The sequence below is a fragment of the Grus americana genome, chromosome 5 (genome assembly GCF_028858705.1).
Source record: "Grus americana isolate bGruAme1 chromosome 5, bGruAme1.mat, whole genome shotgun sequence".
Taxonomy (NCBI): domain Eukaryota; kingdom Metazoa; phylum Chordata; class Aves; order Gruiformes; family Gruidae; genus Grus; species Grus americana.
The window spans coordinates 31216386-31243988 of NC_072856.1; the positions used below are offsets into that span (position 1 = coordinate 31216386).

Genomic DNA, 27603 nt, shown 5'->3' on the forward strand with positions numbered 1-27603 from the left:
ATTCAGGTGTCACATGATAGAAAACGGAATAGTGAATACAGAATGAAAACTCTGGGAAGTCAGAATCAGGCCTGAATTCAAGAGAGCCTAGAGGCATCCAAAAATTGTTGCTATAGCTTTAGAGGGGAAATTTGCTTAAAAATAAATAAAAAAAATAATAAATGAGCTCACCTTTTAAGAATGCGATTCCCAACGTTGCAAAGAATGAATCATTGGCGCCAATTTTTACGGCTGTGTAGCTCCATAGTTATCTTTGTTATGCTGACTGTGTAAAATTTTTGGTGGTGTGTCTGTGGAGGGCTGGTGTTGAGTCTGTAACATTGACACTCTGGTATCTTTCCCTCCTCTTTCAGCTAACTAACTATTGGAAAAGATCAAAGTAAGTGAGGAGGAGGGCTGACAAGAAACAGTGTATGAGAGATGCCTGCACAGCTTTAAATAAATAAAAAGTGTTTAAGACTTCGAATCTGTTGCAGGATATCTGTGCATGTGGGGCCCCGTTTTGCTATAACAAGCTACATTAACAGCACGCAGAGCATGCTGTCATATTTAGACTTATATGAATCTGGTCCTTTGAATATTAATGTATTTGAAGAAAATAAAATTGTATATCACTGGACATATCTTGGAATATTAAAGCTTAAAAAAACCACATGTGGCTTCTGATAGACTAACAACTCTTTGTCTTTTATGTTTCCCTCCATAGCAAAATTAGATTTGTGGCTTTCAATGTCAGCGTCAAGTTTGTTTCACTTTCCAATTCACAAGAGTTGAGGAATGTGTAAGAACCTAACTTTCCCTCCCTCCAGAAAAGAGCAACTCTACATTAAAACTTAACGAGATAAAAAAGAAAGCAGGTGACAATAAATACAGGGTAAAAACTCTTCCACAGGGAAAGATCGTCAGCCAAAATAAGGCTTTGCAGGGTGAGCAGGAATATTTTTGATACCTCACAGAAAGTATCAATGCACTTGCATTATGTAAATATTAAAAATGTTTGAAATAGAGTTGGATCAGGACGGAAGCAATATTATCTATGAGACATGACACTTCCCAATACAGTGAAAAGAAATGACACTGTTTTTCTTCTACTTGGGTAGAGACCAGCTGCAGTTCCATATAGGGGACTGGAGGTGAGGCGGTGGATTCTGCCTTCTAAAGCCCTGCTCACTCTAACCCCACAGAGGCAGCATGCTTAGGCCATGTGTTAATGCTATAGATTTTACCCCAATAATTTTATGTCAAAACTCACCTTTTTTTTTTAAATTTGTTGGCTGTCCAAACAGTTGGCAATCTCTCATTAAAAACATGCCCCCTCCTAGATTTTTTATGCCAAATATTTTTTACAGTATTTATATTTTCATGCAGCTTTCTTGTTATGTTTCAGGTGGGTCTGAATAAAACTATCAAAAGCTAAGTAGGAATGTAAAAATCCTGAAGTTGGAACTTGGTATGTATGTAACCGAGTGTGTTTCAGATGTGTTGGTCTCATGTTGGAGTGTAAAATAACAGTAACACTATTTATTGGTGACTTAGGGTAGCCTAAAACCAGAAGAAAAACGAATCTAAAAATTTAATTCGTAAATGGTCAGTTGATGACAGGCTGGTGTGTATGTGAAAATGGAGGTAACTATGTTGTGGCATAAAAGTTTTAACAACATAGGTTTGTGGTAGTCCCCTTACTTGCAAATAGTGACTATATGAGTAAGTTTTATGTAGTTCGTTACAAGTGAAATGCCACTCAGTGTTCTGTGCCTTTTTTCCCAGCTAAAATGATAATCTCACTGTTGTGGAATACTACGTGGAATGCACTATAGGAAAACTATATGGATACATGTGCAAAGCCTGATGTCGTTGTTACCATGGGTGAGACGTCCTGATATGGCAGCTCTGTCCTTGGGCGTTCTGGATATTCCTCTGAGCAAGGCAGTGCTGTTGACTGATTCTCTCGGCCAGTAATGTGGGGTCTGACTGGGAAAAGGGCTATCAGCAATCCAAGGTCATCTGTGGCTGTTCTCGCTGTTTGTTGCTGGTAGCTGATAAAGGCCCAACGTCTGAATAACAGGAGCAGCAAGGGAAGCACGCGTGTGGCTTAATCCCATTTTTGCAATATGCTCCCTGCCAAGCTGCACCAAGAGCTCTTTGCCTGCAGAGCAGGAATGGGCCTATATATCCAACGAAACAGGACCAGTGGGACTCATTAAACTCCTAAAAATGACCTCAAACAGGTTTTTTTCCTTTTAATTCTCTGAAAATGTCACCAGTTTGCATTAGAGTATCTCAGGGCTTTCTAGAGCTTGGCTGAATTTTGGTGCCTTCTCTCAGTAGCGCAAATCTGCCCTCAGTTCTGCAGTGTGATATGGTCCCAGGCTATTTTTTCTTTAGTGTGAAGCAAAGTTGTTGTTATCCCACAAATGAGTATTCCCACCCTAGGGTAAATGCTAAAATTTGGTTGATGCTTGCCATTAGGTGAATATCATGGCAATAAGAAAAGTCAAACCAGAAATCCTCATACTGGCAAGATGTGATCTAGGGTTCCCCGCTCGCTCAGGGTCACCAGTTCAGGTGCATGCTAAGCCGTTCATTTCTTTGCAGCATGTACATCAACTGCGTGCTTATGAAAACTCGACAGTTTGTGGTTAGCTTTTCCTGTGAACAGTACTGAACAGGAGGGTCTGAAGTCACATTCAATGTCACCTGGGCTACTACTGTGTTAAATAATATAATGTAATATGATAATGGTAACATTCTTTAAGATTGCTTCCCAGAATTGTTTTGGGATAGATCTCAGCATCTTGGCAACTCTCCAGCTGACGGAAAGCTTATTTCTCCTAAGCAGTGCCTGTAACCAAATGGCTTAGATTGCTTTGATGGAAGAGACGATTCCCTCCAGGGATATACGCTTGGCACAGTATCGAGGTTGACCTAGTAGCTGGAGTAGGCAATGTTTTGGAAAGAGGGACCCTAGACAAATCTTAGAAAGTTTAACTTTCTGCAAAAAGTTCTTGAAAGTGCTGCATTGCTCTCTTCTCCCCTCTTCACTGTGGGTAATCATTTCTCTGTCTTTCTGTTCTCCATCCCTCTTCCTTTTCTCTTCTGCCCCAGTATTAGAAAGCTTTATTTTTTTTTCTGAATAAAGTTGTGAGAGATATTTTGGTTGTCTTTTGTCTTTTAGAGATCAGCCCGCTAGCTCAAAATTGCTATTTCTACTTCTGTTAACACCTGAATATCTCACAAATGACATTACTTCCATTCTTTTATTCATTAAGTAGTGAATCAAGTCGATTCCGTAGTCTCCTATCTTTTGCTGGTTTTACAGCAGTGTATTTTAACTGCCTTTTTAGTTGAGTTTCTTCTGGTTATATAAATGCAAAGAATGGAGAAGCAGGCTTGGTTTTGGTGGTGGTGGTTGTTGTTGTGTTTTTTAAACGGCTAGAGGATGCCTGAAGGGAGGCAAGACCTTTGAGAGAGAGAGAGAAGTATTGGATGACACAGCTTACATTAGTATCAGACAAGATGAAAACTTCTTGGTTTGATTCTGCTCTTGTTGACACCTAATTTACACTGGTGTAATTTCTTGAACTTCAGTGGATTTACTCCTGAGGGTGAGATCAGGATTGGCACCTCTTAAATCACTTAGGTCATGCTCCATAACTCATTCGCCAGCTCCTTTAACGAGTTGCAGGTAAGCCCAGACTTCTGGAGTTTGCTGCCTCCCCAGACATGGACTCTGCCGGCACCCCGCCGCGCTCCCGGGCTCCAGCCTCCCGCTCGCTCCCACCCCGCGGGACTACATGTCCGGTGAAACGCGGGTCAGGGCTCTTACCCGCTCCCACCCCACCGCGTCTCCTTGTGCCGAAAGCCGGGGGGCCGGCTCCCGAAGTTGCTCTGTGGGAGAATCGGGCCGGGCCGGGCGGTCGGTCCGGCCGCCGCGCGTTATGTAAGGGCGCAGGGGCTGCGGTCCGGGATGACTGACAGGGAGAGGGAAATTCCTGGGGGAGGGGGAGAGGGAGCGGCGCTGCCCTGGAGCCGCTGTCAGCGCCGGCGGCTCTCTCAGACCTGGCGCGGAGAGCGGCTTTGGGGAAAGGGAAACAGCCCGGGAACGGCGCTACCGGGGAGCGTGAGGAGCGAGCGGGGCGGCGCGGAGCGGCGCGGGCTCCTTCCCCCGGTGGGGCACGCCGCCTGGGAAACGAGGGGCAGCGACGGCAGTGCGAAGGGACAGGGAGCGAGCCCGGCTTTCCCTCTCCCGGCGCGGTGCGTTACAGCGGGAGCCGGAGAGCTGCGGGAAAGTCTTCCCCCTGCCCGCCCTCGGTCCCCCCCGGCGCGGCGGCGGCCCCGCCGACGGGCGCTGCCCCTTTAAGACCTGCTCGCCGCCAGTTCCACGGAGAGGGAGTGACCTCTGGGCTTTGACAGCTCCCCTAATAACTAGCAGAGCCTCGGCTCCGCCTGCGGCACCGGATTGGTCGGCGGGCCGGTATGCCGCGCTCTGATTGGCTGGCCGCTTCCCCTGAGCGAACCTTTAGAACTCCGAGACACAATATTCTGTTACATTGTAGCAAAATGGCGACTGTCATTCACAACCCCCTGAAAGCGTAAGTAGGAATCAAAAATGTACATATTCCGCGTGGTTTAAATATGAAAAAAGGCGCCTTTCCGGCGCCGGCTGCCAGCCTGAGCCGGGTGCCGGCAGCCTCCCGGCGGGTCCCTCCTCCCGCCCTCCTTTCTGCCCCAGCGACTCGCTCGTTTTTTTGTGCAACACATCCCCGCGGCTCGCGCCGAAATTAACGAGGAAAAAATTGTTCGGCTCGCGCGCCGGTTAATTGGCGCCCGGGCGCGGAGGAGGGGGGCGGCGGGGCGGGGAGGCGGCGGCGGGCTGCCCGCTGCTCCCGGAGCGCAGCGCGGGGACGGCGACGGCGAAGTCCCGCGGGGCCCCCGCGGGGGTGCGCGCACTTGACAGCGTCCTGCCGCCGCTGTCCGGGCGGGCTCGCCCCGCCGCCGCGCCGGGGTCCCGGCGGGGGAAGGACCGGCCCTGGGCAGCGTGGGGCTGGGCTAGGCTGGGCTCGGGGGGGAGGCTCGGTGCGCGGTGCCTCCGCGCTCCGGCCGCAGGTCGGAGTTGCCTCCGCAAATCTTTGCGGAGTTGGGATGACTTGACGAGGGGGAGCGAAGCGGCCCCCTCGCTTCTCGGCTGAGCACCGGGGGGGCGGGGGGGGGCACGGGCGGTGGGAGAGCGGGGCAGCAGAGGCACTGCCGGCGCGCCTCGGCGTTTGTGCGGGAGAGAGGGAAGCAGACTTGCGTGGAATGAATGACTCGGGACTGCCGGTCGTTGATTTGGGGCAGGAAGTCCTGAGATCTGTTTTGCATATGACAAGCTTTCGCTTTTCAAAGTGGCAAAGAGAGTTGATTGTGTTTCCATCTTGAGAGTGGGCACAAGCTGCCAAGGGCTGCTCGGACGGGATCCGGCCCGCTGCTGGCGGGTGACACACGGAGAAGGGAGCGAGCGGGTGCGCGGGAGGGGGCAGGTGCTTCTGCTCCGGAGATACTCCGGGGTCCCCGCTCTGGAAATAAGGCCCGTTTCAGAGGGGGGACGGCGGGAGCCGCTTGGCGTCTTCTGGATCGCGTCCTTTATTTTCCTTGTGGTCGGCAGCGCCCGCCGTTAATCCCTGAAGGCATTAGGGAGAGTGGGATTTGGCACCGTACGTGGGGAGAGGAGCTGTCTTAACCTTTTTCAAACGACTTCTCTGCTAACGGGGGCAGCGCTCTTGCTAATAAAGCAGGGAAGCAGAGTACCTGGCGGTGACGCTTCGTTTGCACTTTCTGGCTGCGCTGAGTGGGTGTTTTTATACGTTTGAGTTTTCAGAGATGAAATTAGGGCTGCGAGGTTTTTCTTTTTTTTTTTCTTTTCTCTTTTTTTTTTTTTTTTTCCCCCCGGACTCAAGTGTCTCCGGCTGGAGTTGGAAAAACACTTGAAGGTTTTTCCAGGGATTTCTGCCGCTGTCCCTCTGCGATCTTTCTGGAGGGAAAGGAAAGCCTCGAGCTGGGAAGGGGTGCTGACATGTTTGTCAGCTCTCCTGCTCCGTCCTGGCAGAAAACCTTTGCTTTCATTTACCCGTCCTCTCGGTAGCACCTTAGAAAAATCCGCGGGGAGAGGGGAGCGCAGTTGTCAGGGGGTTAATCAAAGAAGTCCGAGTATCCTCACGGGTGGGTGCTGTGGGCTCATGAACGCGCAGTGAAACCCGCGGGGAAGAGACGGCGTGCCCCCCCCCCCCCCCCCGCATTTGACGGCAGGTTTAATACTTGTGCAGGCGAGAGCAACTTCTCCCCTGCCTCTCCCGGCCGCCGGGGGTTGCTGAGGCGCAGGCAGCGCACGCCGGGGCCCGAGAAGCGCACCAACGGGGGCCGCACCGCACGGCTCCTCACCTGGGCTGGGAAAAGCCACTCACGTTTGTGCCATTCGCGGGTATTGCCGGTAGCGAGGAAACCCGGGCTCGGTGGCCTCTGGGGAGCTCCCGGGGAGCGGTGCGCCGCCGCGGGAACACGCCGGGCGGCCCCCCCCGCCCCGCCGGAGGACGGGACCTCGCCTCCCCGCCTCGCACTTCGTGACACCGTGGGGCTCCCAACAGTGGCGGCGGATCTCGGAGAGGGCGGATCCTGCCGGAGGGCTGCTGGTGCCGAAATGAATCGGGGGCCCGATCCCGCTGTTGCTGAAGTCGGGGAGGGCAGGATTAGGCCATTAATAATTAGCTCCCTTCTCCTCCCCTCGCCCCTGGGGGGTGTGAGAGGAGGAAACAATAGACATCAAGTGCTGGGTTCGCTTTTCTCTGCGTGCCTTTTAAAGTACTAATGCTACGTGGGGGAAACAGAACTGGTACTGGCTGTCTGACACCATCTGCATTTTTTATTAACAACTTGTTTAATAAAACATTTTATAATTTTCACTTATTCTTTAAAGTTGCTGATCGGGAAACAATACACATGTAAATAAATTATGCATGGGATAAATTAGGACAAAAGCAGCAGGATACATAATAGGGGAGGGGATGCAGTGCACAGTATTTTATCCTCATGTGTCCTTCCTGACAATGAAAGGGAGCTGAATGACATTTGCATTTCCTCTGTCTGCGTTTTGATTGTATCTCAAAACCCACAAACGCCCCCTACAGAAACTGGCCACACAAAGGTTTTGCTCTGAGATGGGGGACAATGTAGAGACTGAGAAATCCTAGCTCAGGTATCCAGCAGCATCCTGTGTGTGCTTGTGCATATAAGTGTGTCCAATATTCAGTTTATCTCCGGCACTTGGACACATATGTGGCCTTGTTCATGCTAGACTAGTCTCTCGGGATAATGTATTCCAGCGTACCTGAGCATCTGTGGGAATACATTACATAGAACAGCTCGGTGTGTGGAGTCCCTTAGTCATGACTGGCACCTCCTTACACTCAGCTTGCCTCTTTCTCCATCCTGCGCTCTCTTCTCACTTTCTGGTTCTCTTTTGGTGCTTTCATCCCTTTGCTCTTCTCCCCTTCACTTCCTCTGGTGATCCAATCAACCTGACATGACTGCCTATTATTTCTGCCATTTAATACCTTGTTGTTTACCAACATAGTGCTACAGGCAAAAATATCAGAGATCTAAGTTTAACGGATCTGCAAGGGAAAGGTGGCAGGTGTCTGAATAAACACATTCTTCTTCACCTGTAGAAAAGGCAGTATTCAGATAGCTTTGATGGGACAGCGGTGGATTTGAAGTGCTGGATTTCTTGGGTTGTTTTTTTCCCGCTAGTCTGTGTACCTATCTCCAGACTTTTTCTTTCCATCTTCTCCTCCTATGGATATCTTAATATGGAGACATTTGAGTGTTGCAGTAGAAGAAACAAATGCAGTTAAAAAGTATTCTGAATGACTTCAAATGTCAGTCAGAAGTCTCAATGGACTTTGTAAACATTGATTAATTAAAACTCTCAACACCCCTGTGAAGAAAGGATTATTGCCTTTGTTTTATGGATGGCTAAACTAGGACAAAGTGGTTCAGAAACTTTCTAATTTGAAGATCAAGTCTACACTGCAGCCGTTCCAATTCCAGTCGTAGAATCTAGTCCCATTTTCTCCATCTCTGCCTTATTAGCAATGTGCATATGGTACCATAATGCATTTAATGTAATTAAGACCTTGTAATTTACAAAGTCTTATCTAGAAGCAGAGCTGGTTTCCCCCACCCCACCCCTTCTCTGTCTTTACTCCCACAGCTGACTTTTATTTCAGGTTGTCAGTTAAACATGCTCACTGGAACATATGTTAGGCTATTGCCTTTTCTGTATGTGAGATTCCCTCATGCCATATAGCTCTCTGCCTGGATGCTCACCAGAGGATCTGCTGCCTTCCAGTACTTTGGCCTTGGAGTAGCAGTGACAGTGCTCTCCCTTTCTTTAGCTCAAGACAGCCTCTGGGACCAAAGGGGCTAGCTCGGGCTCCATTGCTAGGCTGTCACTTGCATGCCGACTGTATTGTCGGATAACTTTGACGTGCTTGGGGACACTTATTCCCCGCCAGGTGTTTGGGGACCAGATCATGGTGGACTTGTGTGCACAGTGCTAGAGCTGACCTTACAAACCCTACCAAGGCTGTTCTGTCTCTGCGTTCCCACTGCAAACGCACAGCAGTTTTCCTATTGCTGTACCTTCTCAGATAAAATTGCCTTGACAGCCAGCTCCGACCCTTGGGCTGCCAAATGGCCATCCTTGTGATGATGAATTCTGTGGCATGAGACACCTGTGAAGAAATGGTCTCTGCTCGCATCCCTGTTTCATGTCGGCAACAGACCAGCGTGGGTCTTAGGGTCTTGTATGGCAAGAGTATTTCATTAGTGGTAACTCTGGCTTCAATTCAAGCTAGGGACTCTTAACTGGAAGGTCCTGTATCCCATTATGCGTCCCTGAAACAGCCCTACGTCCTGATTAAGTGCTGATGAAGACTGATTTTTTTTTAATGTTGTTGCATAAGCATCTGGTTGCTGATTTTTAATGTTAAAGTGAAAGTATAATGTGCAGTGCTGCTTTCAGCAGGTGGAAGCAATAAAATAGATGGACAGTTAGGTTGCCAGTTCAGTGTTTACAAGTGATGTGGAGGTGATTTTAATGTGGCTTTGCAGAAGGGAATTTTCTTCTGCTTGACAGAACAGGGTTGTTGGGCACATTAAATCGCGTACCAAAACCTCTATAGCATTTCCAGTGTGGCTCTGATGTCACTTAAAAACATAAATGAGCCCTAGTGTGTCACATTTCAAACCAAAACTGTTGTCCACATGAAAACTGTATTTTCTGTATCTCAGCACCAGCTTTCAGAGAAAATGAGGGATGAATGTTATTGTATTTACGCAAGGAAACAAGCATAAAACCAAAGTCATTGGGGGGCAGAGAAGCTAAGTTAAGAAGACCTGAGGATACACTGGTTTGAATATGAGAGAGTCTGATAAATGATACGTTACTAGTTACAGTGTTATGTCTGGTTCCATGAGTTGCTTGTGTATGATTAGTTGTTGCAGTGCTTTTGTGATTTTGTTTTGTTGATGTTCCAGCCTTTCACAATCTGTCAAGTTGTGTGGATGGATGGAGGTTGTATCACAAGATTGTCACTGAAGAAAAAGTTTTAAAAACATATTATTTGTGGTGTGTGAAAGCAATACTGAACTATCTGGGTTGTGCTACTGAGACCCAGATGTATGATTTTTGGAGGGGTGTAATAGTTTCAAGGAAAGCACATGTCCAATGGGCTGGGTATAGGATTCACAGTGTCCGAGTGGGAATATTTACCCAGACCATGTAGAAGTCCGCAACACAAAGCAAACTGGGGCTCCATCTTCAGTCTGAGTCACAGTGAAGGTAATGTGGCTCATCCTTTGTGTAGCCTAATGAAAATTGATTTCTTCCTCTGCTTTCCTAAAACTGGAAGTGTGGTATTTGGAGGTTGCTCTCAAGACCAGACTTTGTCCATCTTGTTTATCTGTCTTCTGCAATTTATGACAGTTGGCTGTACCTCTGCTGTCCTGAAATGAGGCATTCCAATGCCCCCATTGGCTGTGAATAAACCATCTTTTAGCATTATCATTTGCCGAGTCTGGTGTTTTCTCACTCTGGTTTGCCTTTCATGTCAGCCCTGAATTTCTTTGCTTGGTAGATCAATTTTACAAACTTGGTATTTATTCTGAGCTCATCACTGTGTTGCCTGTATGTGATGTTGCCTTGAGCAAGAACCATCCCTGTATTGTTTATCCCCGAGGACTTGTAGGAGTGGAATGAATCTGTTTCAGGAGTTGACGTTTTTCTCCCTTGGACAGACCGACCTCTGATCTGAGGATCCCCTGGCTGGGGTGACACACTCCCACGTGTGGAGAAGCAGCACCAAGGCAACATTGCTTCAGGCCCGTTCCAAGGGCTTCATTAGGACTCCACTGCTCTTCTGGCTTTGCCGGGCAGTTTTACCCAGGATGCAGAGGCTGAGGTGTGTTAATCTCTTCCTTAGTGCAGGTCCCCGTTTTAGCACTGGTTTGTTTCTTCTAAGGAAAGTTATCTCATCAACACAACCTAAAAGAAAGCATACTTTGAAAATCCTTCTTTTTAACAATTTTTTTTCAGATGGATGTGCTTCTTTCTTGTCTTTAAAAACTTCTCTACAATTGGTGGAACAAACCCGAATACACTGGACTAGCGCAGGAACAGCAGAAAGTGGTTTTCCTTTCTTCTTTCTTATTTCAAAAGAGAGAACAGAACTGCTCCGTGTATTTTCTGTCTAAACTGAGTGACATGTAACACAAATATCATAAGTGAGTGCTTGAATACCAAATGTTTAAAATTCTCATGTATCTTTAATAGCCTAAATTATTAGAAGTACGATACTTTTTTTTTAATTGTTCTATATGGTTTATTTCCCAGCAGAGTGTATTTTAACCAAGGATTCCCAGCAGATGTCTCAGATAAGAATAATGCAGTGTGTCAACGGCTGCTGGCAAATATCCTTCTCACACCCCCATCCCTTCCAGTTGGGAATAGCAGGAGTATGTCAGCATGTGTCTCAGTTTTCAGGTTACCTGCCTGAGCCGGGTGCGGTCAGAGAGTTGCAATTCCAGCTGCATGGAAGGTTTTACTGGCACCCCAGCGCTGTCTGAGGGGAGGCTTCACGGGGAGTCAGTGGAGCAGCGAGGGCAGGGCAGGGACGGGTACTGATGAGTGTGCACTAGATGGCTGTGCGCTTGCCAAATCCTGAGTCATTAATTTTGCGATCTGCTGAGCTGTAGCAGGGAGAGAGTCCCCTGCTCGGTTGTTGATGGGGACACTGACTACACCAATGTTATTCTTCTGGTGAGAAAGACTGGAAGTGATATTTAATATTGCAATCCCCTGTGACAGAACTGATCCAGCCTAACTGAGGATCATCTCTCCATTCATACAATGCTGTGAGTTGTATCAGTCTTTGACATCTGATAATGCTGTCCTTGCTTTCTGACAATTTTTATAAATTAATATAAAATGCCAACTGTAGCATGTGTATGAAAACTTAGCATGCAAAAGAAAGGAGCCCCAGATAACTTAGTTTCCCTCCCTTGTTTCTCTCAGATTCCCCCTTGTGTTACAAGGCCTTGGTTAAAATGTTGTGCTAAACTCTCTACAAACACATGGCTTAATGCTTCCTGCATTTTAGGTCTCAAAAATCTAAATAGGTTGGCCGGTGCAAAGCAAATCAGGTGCAGTGCAGTGAAATAAGGCCATGCCCCGAGTTGGTTAATTCCAGTCTGCCCTACCGCATCAGCTGGCAGGGCTGATTTGATCTGATCAGATGCGGGCATGCTACTCCTGCCAAAACGCAAAGTACAGTGCTTATGCTGCTTTTATGCTTTGAGTTGGCTTCATGCTAGCCACAGGAAGATAGATTATGCCTGTTGGAACAAAATTTCCTTTTGAAAATGTTTTGGGTGCTTTTTGTGTTTTGGAAGAGTAAGTGAATGCCAGTTCAGTGCTTTGTGTCACGTGGCTGTGAAATTTTTGGTCTGGTTCTAGAACTTTGAAGTTTCTGGTGCTCCTGTGGATCCACAGCCTAACGTGATTAGTCACAGAGTTGGGAGAAAAATTGAAATGGCCGGAGTTATAGCCCAGATAGTTCATATCCAGTGAACAGTGCTACAGGGAAACTTATAATGGAGACACAAAGGTAGTGTGATTTCTTCAAGGGAAATGTAATGTGGATATTTCCATTTCCTTCAAGAACAGTTCTGAAGAAAGTCATCCATGGATTTGTGACTGTTCAAGTGTTTTGGTCTCAATATTGTTTCCTGAGAGACTATGTTTAGTCAATGATGAGGACAAATATTTTTTATGTTTATGATTACTTTAAAACCTATGCAATCTGAATAAGGAATAATGGAAACAGTGGTTCAGAAAGCTGTTTTACTGCTAAATTCCTTTGGTCGTGACCATGAATAAAAACTGCATCATGTTTGAGACTGCTATCCTACTGAATGTTCAGATAAATCGCTCACCAGTGTCCAATATCGGAAATTATAACATGAACCCACTTGTATATACAAGCTTACTCTCATTGCTTTTGCTATTTCTTTTTTTTTTTTTTTTTAAACTACTAAAGGATGTTTTGAAGACTGTAATTTTTTTGTGTTGTCTATGGATTCTTTATCCTTGAAGTTTTCAGTTCATTAGCATATACCTGTTGATGTGAAATACAGAATAAGTCAGGAACACAATTTTAATTCAGAGATTAGTACCTTTTATAGTTGGGGCAGTGCAGGTTAAGAGGTGTGCAAAATATAATGGGTGAGGGAAGACTCCAGAGTGAGCTCTTTCTCCACAGGTGTGGAGAAATCCTCTCAATTGCAGCATTGAGATACTTCTTCTACTGCTTCATCATCTTGACTGACCCTTTGATTTTTAGGAGGCGCGTCTCCAAAACGGATGTGCACGTCTGTTAATTTTGGTGATGTTAGTCCTCAGTGATAAAATGGCATGTGGATGAAAGCGATGTTAATACCTCCCCCGGTAGAATGGGGCCCCAAAGACTTCTCGCTTCTCTTCTCCTGTGCTGATACAAATGAATGGGAACTTGGTCAGGTTAGCTGGTGTTATGTTGAAGGCAAACAGGCATTCCTGAGGTCAAAATCTAACCAAAAATGGTGATGGGGCAATACATGGAAAACCCTTCCCAATTTCTTGTCACCAGATCTGATTTGTTTTTGTTGATAGTCTCAGCTAAATGTTTCATCTTCTCCTAGCTTTCCTCTCCCCAGCTCCCAACCTCTTTCTCCCATTGACCTCTACAAGCGCAGTCCTAGCTGTTGATTTATCAGGGCAGACTAGCTCAGCACTGTGTGGAGATTGCTTTTAATTAACTCTCTTCATTTTTTTCCAACCTTCAGGGAGATGCAACCCTTTAATGATTTTAATATTTTATCTGGATTTATATCCACCTTATGTGTTGTTTGTTGCTCTGCTCCTCACATGTTCTTCCTGAGTCATTTCCCAAAATGAAATGTTTGTTTCAGGCCCCTCATACAAGATGAGGAGGAGAGTTTTTAATAGCTTCTGGACTGGGAGGATGGACTCTTTATGATCTTCCCTGATATTTTGGAGGAGGATGGGGAATATGAAGTGATGCATTTTGGTGCTGTCTTGGAGGAAGACTCACTTCAGTGTTCTGCCTCTGTGCACAGGGAGAGGCAGCTTTGTTTCGTGGATGCAGCATGGCAGATGAGAGCCCACTGAATTAAATCTGACCCCGGACTTGTTGTATGGCATATATAAACCATGTGCTTTTTTCCACAGTCGGGTATGACTCTCGTGCTAGTCAGGCTGAGTGGAGGAGGAATTAATGTAATTACCTGTTGCTAAAATATAGTTAAATTCCTGTGCATGAGTACAGGTCTAAAGGAGAGTCCCTCTCTACCTGCAAAGAGACTACCTTTGCCTACTGTGAGTAGGTCTACCAAGTGAGATTTCTTCAGGCTGAGCAGAAAGCAGCTATACAAAATTTCTCCCGCCTGGAATTTTCTCTTTACTTATCCTACAATGAGGATTTCAGGAGGTTTCAGCATGAAATAACTAGGAAAAATATATGTTATTTGTAATGTAAAGTATGTGGCACTTTCATGCCAGAGCAGGAAAATGCATTATAGTCATGCTCAAAGTAAGTATCATAGTCCCTTTGCGTGACCAGCAGGTCGAGGGAGGTGATCCTGCCCCTCTACTCCGCTCTTGTGAGACCCCACCTGGAGTACTGCGTCCAGCTCTGGGGGCCCCAGTACAGGAGAGACATGGAGCTGTTGGAGCGAGTCCAGAGGAGGGCCACGAAGCTGATCAGAGGGATGGAGCACCTCTCCTAGGAGGACAGGCTGAGAGAGTTGGGATTGTTCAGCCTGGAGAAAAGGTGGCTCTGGGGAGATCTAATTGCAGCTTACTAGTACCTGAAAGGGGCCTACAGGAAAGCTGGAGAGGGACTTTTTACAAGGGCATGTGGTGATAGGATGAGGGGTAATGGCTTTAAACTGAAGGAGGAGAGATTTAGATTAGATGTTAGAAAAAAATCTTCTCTATGAGGGTGGTGAGGCACTGGAACAGGTTGCCCAGCGAGATTGTGGATGCCCCCTCCCTGGAAGTGTTCAAGACCAGGTTGGATGGGGCTTTGGGCAGCACGGTTTAGTGGAGGGTGTCCCTGCCCATGGCAGGGAGGTTGGAACTAGATGATCTTTAAGGTCCCTTCCAACCCAAACCATTCTATGATTCTGTGATTCTATGATTTTCTTCCGATGGGAGGAATGGTGTGCACTGACGGACTTGGTGATGGTCACACTAGTCACACTGTCAACCATTGACAGAATTGGAGGTTTAGAAGCCACATTGCTTTGCTTTTGGTGTTCAGTGTTCTGTATATGAGTGATGTGTTGAAAGTGAATGGGAATCCTTTCTTCGTAGCACTTCCATGGCTGAGCTGAAATTAGGGGCATGGAGGAAGAGTGAGAAAGTGAGTTAAGACTGTCTGCATGCTTCTGATGGAAGAAGTTCACGGATAAATATTGCTAAACCGTCCTTCATGGTAGTGGTTTATGCCCAAAGCTGGTAAAGGTGCTGTTGGGGTGCAAAGATTTTATCATAAAAATGAACTAAATGGCAAGTAGTTTTGCATTTCAAAACATATATGCTGCACACCAGACAGTGTGTTCAGTACAATTCATGCATTGAATTCAAAGTCTTTGGTGTGAGAACAGTTTGCCTCAATTTATTATACAAGGCTACTTGTAAGTATGTGTAAGAGTATTTAAAGGCCCTTTGTTAAAATGGCAGAAGAAATGAAGAAGTTCCCAGATCTAATCCTCCCTTGCTGAGGAAAGTGACTCTGAGACACTAGCTGAAAGGAACACAGTCGTGGGTGCTACTTATCAAAATATTGGCAGCACATCACTGCATAAGATCATGTATGTCATCTCGTCTGTGGTTTGTGTTTGTGTCTTTCCTATCTTCCTCTCCAGTCTGCTTTACTTTAAAAAAAAAATAATTGTTTGGGTGTATTTTTTTCCATGTTGTTGCTGCGATTCCACAGTAACTAACTCCTGGCATTCTCATCTGACCAGATTGCAAATGTATCTGGTTCAGGTATTCGTTCTGCTGAGTAGATCTGAAAGTAAATTCCCTCCTCCCCTATTATTAACTTCCTAGTTTTGTTTCCACAACTAACTTATCCACAAAGTCCTAGGGTTAGGAGAGGCTGTCTCTCCTGACACGTCTTCCGAATTCCTCACTGCTAAACACACACCAACCGAAGTCGAAACCTGGCTGGCCCTCAAAGGACAGTCCGTTTCCCAGGCTGCTGTTTCCAGCTACCTTCTCCTGCATGCACCTCTCGGAGGGGAAGAGGAGGAACAGATGAGGGGTGAGCACTCTGCCTTTGGGAAAGGCTCTGACCTGAAAATGGATTGCAATTCCAGCAGAATGGTTTCTTCCCTTGGTAACAGAATTGCACGCCTGGGCTCTGAGCTCTTTGCATTAATTCCATCTCTACTAAACTTTCCCAGTCAATTAACCATGTCCATCTCCTGCTCTAGCAGCCACATGTGCCTTTTCTGCCGCAGCAGGGTTTTGGAACAGTAACTCCCTGCAGCCTTTGCTGCAGCAGTTTTCCTCCAGCAGCTTCCCTCAAGCATGGTTATCAATCAGAACCTGTCAGGTTTTTCCCTCCGACACATCTATTTTCAGGGCTGTAGGACTTTGACCTTTTGCTTTTGTCTTTATAAGTACTATTTTTTACAATAGAGGCCAGCTCAAATGCTGAGTGTTAGGTCTTTACACTGATACAAAAGCTGCATGAAAATTTCAGTCTTAGTGTTAGGAGATTCTGCTAAACCTGGCTATTTCTTTTGGTTTCTGTCATTTTGCCTCCCTTGGGTTTTAATTTTGCTTGTCAAAAAGACCTCATTAAGCTGGCCAGTAGTTCTTGTGTGGTGTCCCAGGCAGCACCCGCAGTGCAGAGGTCTCCTCTGAGTAGCTGGCTAACAGGACTGGATGAAAGAGTAGCGAGTTCTTGGAGGCTGAAGCCTCGGAGATGTTCACCCATGAGGTTTGACATAGACTACCTTTGAAGGGAATTCTGCACGCGCCTCTGGAAGAACAGTTTGAACGCTCGCACTAGTGGTCTCTTGGCAAAGCACTTAAGGGGCCATGACAGTGGCTTGAGCATCATTTTCTCGCATGTTGTACTACCATCAAAGGTCAGGCTGGGCTAGAGGGCCTATTAAAACAAGAGGCTATGCTTGTCTTGAACATGTTGGTGAGCGTGGTCCTGTTTCTAGTGGGTAGGTGCCAATGTCATAAAGGCTGCCATCCCAGCTGGCACTAATTGGTTCCTGTGTGGGTATTTTCAGAAGAGAAGACAAAGACCAAATTGGCCACAGAGGCTCAATTAATAGAAGTGTAGGTTTAAAAGAGGGTTCCTGGGTCTTATGTCCAGTCCCCTGGTACCATGTCAGATAATCCCTTTCATAAACTGAAAAGTCCTTGTCTTAAATCCCCACTTGGACTGTTTGTTCCCATTACTCCTCTTGGGAGGGTTCCAGAACCCACTGCTCTGGTGGCTGGAAATAGCATTTTAATCCCTAGCCTAGCTCTACTTGTGACCAGTTTATACTCATTTGTTCTGGTGCCAGCACGGAGTTGTTAGTTTAAATACTATTGCTCCCTCCATGTCTTCCTCTCCACTATCATGCATTTGTACGACACTAGTATAAGCCCTCTCGGTCTTTGTTTTGATACACTAAACTGTCTGTGCTATCTTTTCCTTTCCTTTGTTCACTGGAGTATTTATTGTCTTTGCCATCTCTACTCCAGCTTGGATTACTCACATTTAACTTTCTCGAGTGTGAGTAGACAGAATTGTACTCTGTTCCAGGTGAGGTTTTGCCCTCTACAATAACTTTATTTTTCACCTCTTCTGGGAGCACCTTGCTTTTGCATTTGTTTATGGTTGTATTGTGCAGGTGGTTCATAGTCATCCTGTAGTAGCTTGATACTGTTATGTTTCTTCTGTCCTTTCAGCTGTTCTTGCTGTTGAGATGATGATCTCCAGGGTATTAAGTGAAATTTATATTGAATTCATTCCATCTAATTCTTCTTGCCTGATATTCTTAATTTCCTTGATTTCCCTTCAACTTGTCTAAGTGGCTAACTTTTATCAGCATACATACTTTTTGTGCCAAGGTCATTAATGGAAACACTGAATAAGATCAGTCCCCAGCCCAATCCTTTCTAGAACTGCAGAAGTAACCTCCCGCCAGCCAGTTACTGTCTCTGTTAGGACTTGACGTGTATCCAAGTCTCTTTCAGTGGTTTTTCAGTCATATCGCCATTCTTGTACTAATCCTCATCTTCTCCATTTTCAGTAAATTCTCATATAGTACTGTATGAAACATTTTCTGAAAGTCCAAATAGCTAAGAAGAAGATGTCTAGAATATCAGTGTCTTATGAAAGCAAGATGTCCAAGTTACTCTTGCACAGGGTATGGATCTTGCATCTTAGTCGTTTCCTTGTTCCTTGATCATTTTGCACTTAAAAAACTGCATGGCAGTAAGCTGTGGCTCCGTTAGCCTTACTGCAATAATTTGCAAGGTTTGTGTTCTAAAACAATTAAAGACTGTTTTATTTTGCTTGCTATCCTTCAGTAATATAGTAGTAAGCATGATTTGTAGTATCTGTTTAAAGAACTTGCTACTAGGTGTGTGGTTTCACGTCACAGTTCTTGGGCAGAGATTATTCAGAATTTATGCTTTGACTGCACAAATGTCTTTGTGGCTTCCACCTCAGTCATCCCACTGAAGCACAGCATTCCTTTAGTTCTTGGCCTGTACCTACATTGTATTTAATCTATGTACCATTCTAACAGCAAAACAGCTGAAGTTTCTTTGATCGCTTTTATTTTGATGTCTGAAGAATATTACTATTTTTTAATAGCTTTTGCAAGTTCTAACTCTTGACTTTGGCAATTCTCCCTATACTTCTTGACCTTTAAGATCCAATTTTTTCTTCTGTTACTACTGTTTTCTGTTCCTGAAGGGTGTCTGTTTAATTCTGATGTCCTTTTCCAAGGTAATTATTCGGCCAATAACTCTTTCCATACGAGTTTCAAACAATTCTTGCATTTTTCTCTGAAAGAAATTCCCTGAGTTCTGCTGTATTCCACTCCTCTCATGCTTAAGGAGCAGGTTTGAAGCACTCAGGAACAGGTTTGAAGCACTTTGTGATTGTATGGGAATTGTACAATTTTGTACCTATTCTTGGACTTCAGAAGACTTAGGCCATGTTGATCTAGGGCAAGCAGAGGCAATTCTGCTTAATATTAAGTTGTTTTACTTAATTAGATCATGCCTAAATGTGGCTTTTAAAAGTTCATCAATGTAAAATGATGTTGCATCTTTCACCAGAGTTGCAACCATTAAGTAAAAATCCAAAAGAGCAACATAAAGTTGATTTTTTTCTTAAATTACCTTGCTCCATTTTTCTCTGACATTATTGGTCTTATTCAGAGAAAACTGTGTGTATGCATAATAGATGTATATTTGTGTGCATGTATAATACAGGAAAGATGGTGTTTAGGAAAACAGGATATTGTTTGTCAATCAATGTCTTGGCATTTGAAACATTTCCATATACTTCTTACTGATTTATAGCAGTATATGATTCAACTCTTTCCTACCGGTCAGTTTCAAAAACTCATATAAATAGGAAGAAATGATACATATATATATTTTTTCTTACTAGAAGGCTCTGTGAACTTTTAAAATATTACAGCACTCTTTGGATCAATGCATATCCCAGCAATCCCTTGCATAAGTGACCTAAAATCGTGTGATCAAACCTCTTCTCCCCTCCCCATCCCTAGAGAGATATTTGTAATTAGATAAAATGAGGACAGAATATGCATAAGTATCTGTTATGCTGGGATTCCTGCCCAGAAAGGAAACTAATGGCCCGAGCTGGCCATAATCTTTTGCACCCTGTGTACTATTGACAAGGCTACGGCTTGAGATGTTGGGAGTTCAGGAGCAGATTTTTGCTGCTGTCTTATGGTAACCTTTCTAAATTGACTGTTTTCCAAAACAAGTGGAATTACACAGCCTATATTTTACTCGTCATTCATTGTTGAGGACAGTTTGCTTGTAAGAGAGGGCCTGAGTCTTCAGTCTCATGCCTAATGCAGTGGAAGTGAGTGTAAATTACTGCTTCTGTGGTTTGGAAGTGTTTCACATTCACTTTGCCTGGATGTAAATGACCACATGAAGTGCAAGACAGTGGAGAACTGGGACTGGAGTTGCTGGTTTTTTTTTTTCCATTTCATCTCGCAATTACTGCTTGTCTCTGGTTCTTCAGAGCAAAGGACGGTGGGGCTCTGGGAGGAAATTCAGCGCGCTCGGCTCAAGCTAAGTAGCCTCTTTGAAGTCTGTGTGACAGGTTGTCTGGTATTGTGATACTACACAATGCCATAGGATCAGATAGGTGGCACTTCAGAAATCTGGAGGCTGCTTTATGTACTGTTGCCATTTCCTTCTTTCTCTTGATGCCTATGGTAGGTGTCAGCTCACCCCTTACAAAATTCTAGTTTTCCAGTCCTCTGCTAGATTTGTGCTTTTTGTCTTGTGACTTGGCAACAGTGAAACACAAACCCTGGGCACTTACGAATCTGTCAGTCTTCCTTAGATATCCCAGTTGTCAGTAAATCCACTACGAAAAGCTTTTCTTGGAGCAGGCGGGCAGTCTGCGTGCTAGTCTTCCTCTCCTGCTTTGCTTCGATGTCCTTGGGGTAAATGTCAGTGAAAGTAAGAGAAGTGTTTTGATAAAAGGAGGGGCAAGGTCACGTGAAAAGCATGCCCTCCTGCACATGCCCAGGGAAGGTATCTATCCAGCATTTCCATTGCTGTGCTCGGTGTAGCTAAATCAGGAAGTAAGAGCGCCAAGGCCATGCTGAAATGTGATTCTTTTTTTGAAATTATGTCTAGTTTGGCATCTTTTTGAGCTGAGGAAGTTCAGCTTGCTCTCCTTCTCCACTCACAGTCATTTGCAGAGTGGGAGATTTGGGGTGAATCTCTGTTTTCTGTGCTTACAAGGCAGCGGGAGCTTCTATGGCTGGGGTGGAATGTGTTGTTTCAACACACTGAATATGAAAAAAACCCCTTTAGCTTCATACAGGCTGTGGTTTTTGTTTGCACTCAGTCAGTGTGATTTCACTGAAGTCCAAAAAGTTATGCCAGTGTGAGAGACAAACCAAGTCTATGTTATTTCAAGACAACTGTTCTACCAGAGAAAATTCCTTTTATTCCTCCCCAACCCCCTTAAATTTTCAGAATCTTCCTCCACCTCAGATATTCAGTAGCACCTGATGCTTATAATTTGGCAGCAAATGTTGACATCAGCAGCCACCTATGAGATCCTTAGCAGAAGTCTATAGTTTAATGTGCAGGACAGCCAGCAGATGACTTCTTAGTAACAGGGATGGGTCAGAACAAAATCCTGGATCTCAGCACTTCTTGCGAGCTTTGAATATTGAACCTGGATCTGAAGTTAAATGTCTTTAATGGACAGGGTCCAAACACCCACATGCTTTGGCAGAGCTCAGCTCCAAATTTTGTCTACCTAAAGAATCAAGGTTCTGTTTTCATGTAGATTCTTTTACTAGTGAGAAGCAAGGGAAGGGATAAGACAGAAAATATGACACATTGGCAAAATTGTTTTTCAATACTATGTTTTTCAAAGTTTTTTCCATGAGGCGTCAGCAGCTCTTAAAAATCACAAGGAGAGCATACAGTTGTCAATGAGCCAGAATGGTTAAATGCTTTCAAATATTTGACTTGGGTTATTCCTTCACCTTTCTTTCTCACAAACATGTCTGGTAAAACTCCAGTAATGAAAACACTTGCTTGGGGAAGGGGGAATAAAATCCTTTTCAGCAAGTAATGATGGTGACATTTTAATCACATCATAACAACACTGTTAGCAACGGTTTAGGTTTGGCATTGAACATATACACAACATTTGTTCTTTTATACAGTATTGGTATTACATAGTAAAAATAGCACAATTGCAAAACTCATTTGTTACCCTTGTGCCAACTTTGTTCAGCTGACAGTTGCTGTTTGAACTTTTAAAGCAATGTTTCATCCATATGTTAATACCAACTGTACGATTAATTCTCTCTGCTTTCAAATGATCCTCTTCTGTCTTACAACCCTACACAGCAGTTACTTCCCAGTTTGAGATACCTGCAAAACAGTTTCTGTCAGATAAGCTGTGCTCGCCCTGAGTGGTTCCATACTTTGAGATGGTAAAGAGCAGCCTCCAGAAAGTAGCTGAAGAAAGATGCCCACAGCCTTTAGATTTCCCAGCACCCAGAAATTTGTTGTACGCACTTAACTTCACTGAGCCATTTCAGGATGGTGCTATTCAGAAATTTTCATATTTCTAGTAAGAAATGTTTTGGATGCTGTATATTCTCTCTGATTATTTGCTGTCTGTGAAGGATGCTTATTGTATAATTTCTCAGTTTAGTTTAATAGCAGCCTTTTGATTTTGGAAAAGAAAGAAACAAAATCAAGAGGACAAAACCAAGATCAAGAGCATCCATAAATGAACTCTACAAGTGGTGTTACGTAGTAACAGGTGGTATGCAGCTGGCATGGAACTCTCCACTGGATCACACTGAACTAGTTTTGGATTAACAAAGTAAAAAAAAACAAACCAAACAACCCAGCAAATGGGAATGGGGAAGAACTTTCTCCAGATGAAATGGTGCTCCCTTGGGTAGTTACTAGCCGGGAACAGGTTGACATACAGATAGACCTGCTACTGCATCCTCCCGGAAGGTTAGAATTCAGCCGGAGAAGGCACAAATAGATTTTATTTTAAAACCTTTTGAATTCTTCTTTTTTCCTACTGTTACAGTCAAACCACACTTTATTTTAGGAAGGTTGTTATTGTTTTCTGTATTTACTTCTTAACAGTTTCTTGGGTGGGTAATTTAAAATGGTAAGAAAGAATCAATATGCAAGAGTTTGTGTGTAGACTGGAACGTGATCCCAGAGAGGGGAATCGATGGGCTTTCACACTGGGGAGGGCATCAGAGGGGATGCACTTGGAGAGACCAGAGAGGAGCCAAAAGTGCTATTGATCCCTAAGAAGTACCGCTACCTAGGAGTTACATGGAGTGGTTTTGTTTTCTGACAGACCTGCTCAGAGTTTCACTCAATGTTTCCTTTTACATATAGAATCACAGAATCATAGAATGGTTTGGGTTGGAAGGGACCTTAAAGATCATCTAGTTCCAACCCCCCTGCCATGGGCAGGGACACCCTCCACTAAACCGTGTTGCCCAAAGCCCCATCCAACCTGGCCTTGAACACTTTCAGGGAGGGGGCATCCACAGCTTCTCTGGGCAACCTGTTCCAGTGCCTCACCACCCTCATAGAGAAGATTTTTTTCTAATATCTAATCTAAATCTCTCCTCCTTCAGTTTAAAGCCATTACCCCTCATCCTATCACCACATGCCCTTGTAAAAAGTCCCTCTCCAGCTTTCTTGTAGGCCCCCTTTAGGTACTGGAAGGCTGCTATAAGGTCTCCCTGGAGCCTTCTCTTTTCCAGGCTGAACAGCCCCAACTCTCTCACTGTGCCTTCACAGGAGACGTGCTCCAGCCCTCCGATCATATTTGTGGCCCTCCTCTGGACTCACTCCAACAGGTCCATGTCTTTCTTGTACTGGGGCCCCCAGAGCTGGACGCAGTACTCCAGGTGGGGTCTCACAAGAGCAGAGTAGAGGGGCAGGATCACCTCCCTCGACCTGCTGGTCACATTTCGTTTGATGCAGCCCAGGATACAGCTGGCTTTCTGGGCTGCAAGCGCACACTGCCGGCTCATGTTGAGCTTCTCGTCCACCAACAGCCCCAAGCCCTTCTCCTCAGGGCTGCTCTCAATCCATTCTCTGCCCAGCCTGCAGTTGCACTTGGGATTGCGCCGACCCACGTGCAGGACCTTGCACTTGGCCTTGTTGAACTTCATGTGGTTCGCACGGGCCCACCTCTCAAGCCTGTCAAGGTCCCTCTGGATGGCATCCCTTCCCTCCAGCATGTTGACCGCACCACACAGCTTGGTGTCGTCAGCAAACTTGCTGAGGGTGCACTCGATCCCACTGTCCATGTTGCCAACAAAGATGTTAAACAGCACTGGTCCCAGTACTGACCCCGGAGGAACACCACTTGTCACTAATCTCCACTTGGACATCGAGCCATTGACCGCAACTCTTTGAGCGCAACCATCCAGCCAATTCCTTATCCACTGAGTGGTCCATCCATCAAATCCATGTCTCTCCAATTTAGAGACAGGGATGTCATGCGGGACAGTGTGCAAATGCTTTGCACACGTCCAGGTAGATGACATCAGTCGCTCTTCCCTTATCCATCAATGCTGTAACCCTGTCACAGACTGCCACCAAATTTGTCAGGCACAATTTGCCCTTAGTGAACCATGTTGGCTGTCTTCAGTCACCTCCTTATTTTCCATGTGCCTAAGCATAGTTTCCAGGAGGATCTGCTCCATGATCTTGCTGGGCGCAGAGGTGAGACTGACCGACCTGTAGTTCCCTGGAGTCATCCTTTATTCGCTTTTTAAAAATGGGGGTTAGGTTTCCTCTTTTCCAGTCAGTGGGAACTTCACTGGACTGTCACGACTTCTCAAATATGACAGGTAATGGCTTAGCCACTTCATCTGCGGATGCATCTCATCAGGTCCTACGGACTTGTGCACCTTCAGGTTCCTTAGATGGTCTTGATCCTGATCTTCTCCTACAGTGGGTGGTTCTTCATTCTCCCAGTCCCTGCCTCTGCTTTCTGTGACTTGGGCAATGTGGCTAGAGCACTTGCCACTGAAGACTGAGGCAAAAAAGTCGTTGAGTACCTCAGCCTTCTCCCTATCCCAGGTAACCAGGTCTCCATTTCCTTCTGGAGAGGGCTCACATTTTCCCTAGTCTTCCTTTTATCACTGATGTACCTATAAAAGCTTGCCCTTGACATCCCTGGCCAGATTTAATTCTATCAATCAGGGCTTTAGCTTTCCTAACCTGATCCCTGGCTGCTTGGACAGTTTCTCTGTATTCCTCCCAGGCTGCCTGTCCTTGCTTCCACCTTCTGTAGGCTTCCTTTTTGTGTTTGTCCAGGAGCTCCTTGTTCATCCATGCAGACCTCCTGGTGTTTTTACCTGTCTTCTTTGTTGGTATACATTGCTTGAAGGAGGTGATCCTTGAATACTAACCAGCTTTCTTGGGCCCCTCTTCCCTCCAGGGCTTTGTCCCATGGTACTCTACAAACAGATCCCTGAAAAGGCCAAAGTCTGCCCTCTTGAAGTCCAGGGTAGTGAGCTTGCTGTGCTCCCTCCTCGCTGCCCTGAGGATCTTGAACTCCACCATTTCATGCTCACTGCAGCCAAGGCTGCCCTTGAGCTTCACATTCCCCACCAGCCCTTCCTTGTTGGTGAGAAGAAGGTCCAGCATGGCACCTCTCCTTGTTGGCTCCACCATCACTTGGAGAAGGAAGTTATCACCAACGCACTCCAGGAATCTCATAGATTGCTTATGCCCTGCTGTATTGTTCCTCCAACAGGGTGGTTGAAGCCCCTCATGAGGACCAGGGCTTCTGAATGTGAGGCTGCTCCTATCTGTCTATAGAGGGTCTCATCCGCTTGGTCTTCCTGGTCAGGTGGCCTGTAGCAGACCCCCCACTATAGTGCCCCCTGTCCCTGCCCTCCCTTTAATCCTGACCCATAGGCTCTCGGTGGGGTCCTGATTCATCCCCGAGTGGAGCTCCACGCACTCCAGCTGGTCACTGACACAGAGGGTGATTCTCCTCTCCTCGTCTCCCCTATCTGTCCTTCCCAAAGAGCCTGTATCCTTCCATCCCAACACTCCAGTCATAGGAGGCATCCCACCACGTCTCTGAGATGAGATCACAGCCCCACAGGCATATGCGTGTCTCCAACTCCTCTTGTTTATTCCCCATGCTACGTGTGTTTGCATAGAGGCATTTCAGTTGGGCCCTGACGAAGCTGGTTGACTGGCCGGAGTGGCTGGAATTCCTTTGTGCTGCACCTCAGGTGCTCTCCTGCTGACCTGTGATCCTTCTCCCAGCTCTGGGCATCTATTGCTGGCACTGGCATCAAACTGGTAGGAGTGGGATGGATTGAGGTTCCCCTCCCTCAGCAACTTTAGTTTAAAGTCCTCTTCACTGGCTTGGCAAGCCTATGACCGAAGATGCTCTTTCCCTGCTCTGACAGATGGACCCCATCAGCCCCAGTTTCTCAAAGAGAGTCTCGGTCTAAGTAGCCGAACCCCTGGCTGTGGCACCAGTCCTGCAGCCACTTGTTGACTCACCAGATTTGACTGGCCATTTCAAACTCCTTCCCTTTGCCTGGGAGGATTGATGAAAAAACTGCCTGCACTCCAGAGTCCCTTACTGCCAGTTCCAGGGCTCTGTAATCTTTCTCGACACTCCTCAGACTGCTTCTGGCTGTATCACTGCTGCCCATGTGAAACAACAGCAGTGGATGAAAGTCATTGGACTGTATGAGGCTTAGTAGTCTCTTGGTGACATCCCTGATAAGCAGCACACCTCTCTAGAGAGTGCATCAGGTCAGCGCAGAGTGCCTCTGTAGCTCTCAGAAGAGTCACCTACTGCTATCACCCGTCACCTTTTCTTCATTGAGCTGGTTGTTATATGCGGGCAGGCTGGGCTGCCTTACTCAGCTCCAGTGTCTCTCCTGATGTGGTGGGTCTTTCCTCTTCAGTCTGCAGAGCAGTGAAGTGGTTCTGCAAGGGCACTTCAGGCTTTGGGGGAAGTCTCTTCCTCCTGCCAGTCCTTACTGTCTCAAGCTTCCATTCTTCTGCATTATTGGCCCCCCTCCCTTCTGTGTGTGCCGGTGGGGGAGGTTTTGGCTGTTTGGCTGTGGGTCCACTGCAGACCGCACTTGGAACCAGCTATCTAACTCCTCTTCAGCCTCCCTGGTGTTACACAGCCTTCTCACTGCCTGCTGCAGCTCAGGCACCTGCTGCAGGAGGTCCCTCACCTGGGCACACCTTGTGCAGGCAGGTCTGCTGCCCATCCCTGCCCTGGGAGAAAGGTCTGGGCTCTTCCTGCAGCCTGAGGTCTGCACCGCAGCCTCTCCTTCAGCAGCTCCATCTCGGTGGAGGCATCAGCCACCTCTGGGGTAGATGGTGCAGACCCCCTAGCCGGAGCTGCAGCCTTGGCTCTCAGCCGAGTGCCCACCATTCTGCCTCGAGGGTCAGGTAGGATGGGTGCCCTTGGCCTGCCACAGGACAGTGCCGGTTGCTGGGTGATGTGCACCTCAGGTCTCCCCAGTGGAATGCCCTTCCTTCGGAGCAGCGCCCTCCCACACAAACTGCCACGCCAACTGCCGCGCCACGCCCTGGCTGCCATGCCACGCCCTGTTTGCCCGTTCTGGTGGCTGGCGCTCCCTGGGCTGCCTCGCGTCGGCGTGGGGTGGCTGCTGTGGCTCTGGCAATGCCCAGGCTGTGTCAGTGGCTCCCGCAAGAGCTGCTGGCTCCTGGCGGGTCTCTCCGCTCCCCCAGCATTTCCCTGCCTCAGGAAACCCCTGTGCGCCAAGGTCTGCCGCTCCGCTGCGGGTCGGGCCGCCGCAGAGCAGCTCCCCTCGGCAACTGATATTTATGAATATATATAATATGACAGTGAACTTGATTGTTGTGACTGATATTAGACCCAATCCTTATTTCTTCCAAGATACCACGAAAAAGAGTTGTGGGGTCGGTAGACCTTTACTTGGAGATTGTTTGAAAGGTGATGAAAGTTACTTCATAATGAAATTGTAGCTACATAGTAGGGGACAGTGCTTACGTGAGACATTTGTTTTCCTGCTTTAAGTTGGCATCACGCTCATACAGCAATAATTCTCACAGAATTCTTACAGAATCATGCTTCAGCATGCTTATGCAGTGTATCACCTACTCTGGTTGCACGGGTGCTCCCTGGGACTGCAGTGCCTGCTCTCTCA

At 46.3% G+C, this 27603-nt stretch overlaps 1 protein-coding gene across 7 annotated transcripts in view; it reads left to right on the forward strand.

The window, feature by feature from the left end:
• The first annotated feature begins 4476 nt into the window (after positions 1 to 4476).
• Positions 4477 to 27603, forward strand: part of DPF3 (double PHD fingers 3) — a 167264-nt gene continuing 144137 nt past the window's right edge. For 6 of the 7 annotated variants that reach the window (XR_008577371.1, XR_008577370.1, XM_054827528.1 and 3 more), the window contains exon 1: positions 4477 to 4592. Coding sequence is in view for 4 of the 7 variants with exons in the window: in XM_054827528.1 (XP_054683503.1) it covers positions 4477 to 4592 (116 nt within the window). In the remaining 3 variants the exon portion in view is untranslated. The remainder of the gene's footprint in view (positions 4593 to 27603) is intronic. The other variant, XR_008577372.1, reaches the window with a different exon arrangement.